This window comes from Cibotium barometz, chromosome 7 (genome assembly GCF_041138505.1).
Source record: "Cibotium barometz isolate CiBa-2024 chromosome 7, ASM4113850v1, whole genome shotgun sequence".
In the NCBI taxonomy this organism is placed as follows: Eukaryota; Viridiplantae; Streptophyta; class Polypodiopsida; order Cyatheales; family Cibotiaceae; genus Cibotium; species Cibotium barometz.
Window position 1 is genome coordinate 51,877,850 of NC_141052.1, and position 3,672 is coordinate 51,881,521.

At 47.8% G+C, this 3,672-nt stretch overlaps 1 protein-coding gene across 1 annotated transcript; it reads left to right on the forward strand.

Moving 5' to 3' along the window:
* Nucleotides 1-352: 352 nt before the first annotated feature.
* On the forward strand, nucleotides 353-3,422 carry LOC147637160 (G-type lectin S-receptor-like serine/threonine-protein kinase SD2-5). Its single transcript, XM_086800755.1, has one exon. The coding sequence runs from the start codon at nucleotides 509-511 to the stop codon at nucleotides 3,389-3,391; it is 2,883 nt and encodes a 960-aa protein (XP_086656881.1). The 5' UTR covers nucleotides 353-508; the 3' UTR covers nucleotides 3,392-3,422.
* The last annotated feature ends 250 nt before the right edge of the window (nucleotides 3,423-3,672 follow it).

Consider the following 3,672-nt stretch of genomic DNA (forward strand, 5'->3'; position numbering starts at 1 on the left):
CAAAACTACCTTGAGTGGAAATTGGCCCAATGCCAATAATTTTGGTGTCCACTACTAGTCGAGTGAAAAAAAGATGACCTTTAACCTCAACGGCTTTTTATTACCCCCAAAAAAAAAAAAGCATATAGGAGGTTAATTGAATTTGCAACTAAATTTTCAAAATTTTAATCTTAAATTCAAGGCTAGACAAAATTGAAACTGATTTTTTTCTCAATGTGAGGACAAGTTCGAACCCTGCTGCACGGTGGCGTAATTTCAGTACCAAGACCCTTTCCCCCCCAAAAAAAAAAAGAAAAAAGGTGAAGGGGGTCTTGGTAAAGGATAAGGCGTCTAAGACTCAAATGCTAAAGACTCAAAGCCATGCCTGCCCACTCACGCCTTGCCTGCTGGCCTCTAAAAGGCCTCACTATGCATACTCTGCAGTTAGAGAGCCTGTTGCTGCTGCTGCCGCCTCAAGTGAGCTACGTACATAATATACCTCTGTTTAGGCTCTCATATAGATGAGGAGATGTTGGCAAGCAGTGTATATATTGTGGTGCTGTGTTTCATGATCCTTCAATCTGCTGATCACCTTGCCACTTCTGCTCCTGATGATCCTTCTTTGCGAGTTTTGAATGTCGGCCTAAACCTGTCTATGCTCGCATCCTTCAACGCCAGTACTGGCAATGCCGTTTCCCAAGACCTTCTCTTTACGACAGCCATTGCAACCTATGACGATGGCGCCTTCTTGCCTATTCTGAGCTCCCCGGGCTTCAACAGCACCAATTCGTCTGAAAGCACGGGCTTTTCTCTTGGTTTCTTCTTCTCATCAAGTTTTTATGATGATGATGATTATGTTCATTATCAGAAGATCTACTTGGCTGTGTGTGGCGGGCTATCAGGCAACTATTCCAACTTCACTGATTACTCCCAATTTTATCTGAGTGGAAGTGATGACAATCCGGATATCTTTGGCCTGCATCCATTAGCAGTTGCTGATGGCTTTGTAGTGCCTGTGTGGATTGCCAATCTGGATCATCCTCTTACGTCTGTGAATTCGTCTCTGGTGGTGGTGGCTGCGGGCAGCAGCAACGAGTTGCAGCTGAGGGATCACAATGGCAGTGTAGTCTGGAATGTAAGCAATGTTAGCATGATGGAGATGCAGGACACAGGAAATCTGGTCATCTACGACACAAAGAGCAGAACAAATGTGGTGTGGCAAAGCTCGACCAGAGACACTCTTCTTCAAGGGCAGAAGTTGACGGTGGGCAAGGAGCTGAGAAGTAATGACTCCTCCTACTTGGCTCGCATGGAAAAGGGAGGGCTTGTGCTCTATCTCAATACAGCTCAGTTTATTGAACAACCATCTCCGTATTGGGTCATCCCTATAATCCTGCCCTCTCAGGGCACCAATTTTCTCGATCTCAATACACTGGTTTCATCGTCACCATGCGGCACAAATGATACAGCTTACAGCATGCTAACCACGACTTTATATTTTACCCTCGACGCAGGACCCTGCAGTAATAAGACGATCTCTTGGGTCATCTCGCCCAATTTTGAAAATATACAGAATATTGGGAGCATTTCCTGGAGCTTCATAAAATTGGAAACCGATGGGAGGCTCTACGCCTACGCAGTTTCTACTGGAACCAGCCCTCCCTCATCAATTGGAAGATCTGCACTAGACCAGTCAGCATATAACTTGGAGTCAGGATTTGGTCTCTTGATGGCACCTTGGTGGGGTGAGTGCGATGTCCCCATGTCTTGCGGGCCTCTCAGTGTATGTACACCATTTGCTGCAACCCTCTGCGCATGCCCGGCTAATTATTCCTCTGGGGTGAGTTTCTTTGATCCTATTGACACCAACGACAACTCAAAGGGCTGCAGACGCTCTACCTCTCTGCCACACTGCAGTGAGGGTAATGAGCATATCAACACCACCGACTTCCTACAGTTGGACCAGACGGCAAGCATCTTCCTTTTTGGCGGATGGGCCTTCACCAGCTCCACTTCCGCGCCGGTGGGAGAATGCAAGAAGTCATGCTCCTCCAACTGCTCCTGCAACGGGTTCTTCTTCCAATCCAACAGTTCCGCTTGCTTTTTTATAACCGATGGGATCTCCTTGCTCAATGTAACTGACAAAAACTTGTCTTACACTACTGTTGAGGGCTGGGAGGTGCCAATGGAAATATTTGCGAGGAATTATGTCACCTATTTGAAAGTTACAGCTGCAAGTTCAGGTAATCACAAACATACCATGATAATTGCCATCGCAATTCTATCCTCTTTTGTGGCTTGTTTAGTGCTTGGATTAGCTGTGTATGTCGTCAGTGCAAGAAAGAGCAAACAAGCAAGCCAAGCTAAAGAAGAGCAGGAACTGCGGGACATTCTTCCTCTGCTGCCCAGCAGGTTCTCATACCAGGATCTGCACGACGCAACAAAGGCCTTCCGCAAGCTCCTGGGCGCTGGCGGGTGCGGCTCTGTGTACGCGGGCGTGCTTCCAGATGGGAGGAGAGTTGCTGTGAAGAGACTGGAGTCCCTATTGAAAGGCCAGTCGAAGCAGTTCCTGGCTGAAGTGGCCACAATAGGACGCACTAGCCATCACAACATAGTTCGCCTTGTTGGGTTCTGCTGGGAGGTCTCGCAGCGGCTGCTTGTGTACGAGTATGTGGAAAGGGGGTCTTTGGACCACTGGCTTTTTAATGTCAAAGGTGAAGCTCATGATCATGGGTACTCAGCAGCATCTGATGATGGTGCGCCAGCTCCTCTGCTTGACTGGCAGACTCGTTACAACGTGGCGCTTGGGATCGCTCGAGGCTTGAGTTACCTGCACGAGGAATGCGCGCAACCCATCTTGCATTTCGACATCAAGCCGCAGAACATCCTGCTGGATGGTGCATTTGTGCCCAAGCTGGCGGACTTCGGCATGTCCAGGCTAATGCAGAGGGACGTTTCAGAGGTGGTGACTGGGGTGAGGGGAACTCCAGGTTACATAGCTCCCGAATGGCTTTCCCACGGAGCTGTGAGCAAGAAGGGCGATGTGTACAGCATGGGCATGGTAATGTTGGAGATTGTGGGAGGCAGAAGGAATCTGGACTTTTCAATGCTAAACAATGCTCTAATTGACCCAGAGGAGTGGCATTTCCCCAGCTGGGCTGCAGGGAAGTGCGAGCAAGGCTTGATGATGGAGATCGTGGATAAGCGCCTCCAAATATGTGGCTTTGACGAGGAGCAATTAGTGCAGAGGCTCATCCAGACTGCTTTCTGGTGCATCCAAGATGACCCAGGCATGAGGCCTTACGCCCCGACCGTGGTGCAGTGGCTGGAAGGGAGCTCTCCTGTGAAGCAGCCTCCCTTTTCCACCGCTGTCCACGCTCCTTCCCGTGTTAAACCCACCTCCTCGTCCTAGATTTTCAGTTCCTTTGGTTTTACCTCCAGTAGTAGTAACTCCACATCATGTTGTATTACTCCACATCATGTTGTATTACTTTCTGCAATGTCCTATAATGTCCTATATCACAACAATGTATGCCAATCCTAGTAGTAGTAACTCCACATCATGTTGTATTACTTTCTGCAAATAGAAGTTATATGAACTACATAATAGAAGTTGCCAATGCCTACTGCAGATTATGTTATTGTGAACAATTACTTTAACAATTTTATAATCATGTGACTTTTATTACTCGG

Excerpts from the sequence above, each read along its gene's own strand:
- LOC147637160 (XM_086800755.1), top strand. The coding sequence starts at position 509 with ATGTTGGCAAGCAGTGTATATATTGTGGTGCTGTGTTTCATGATCCTT.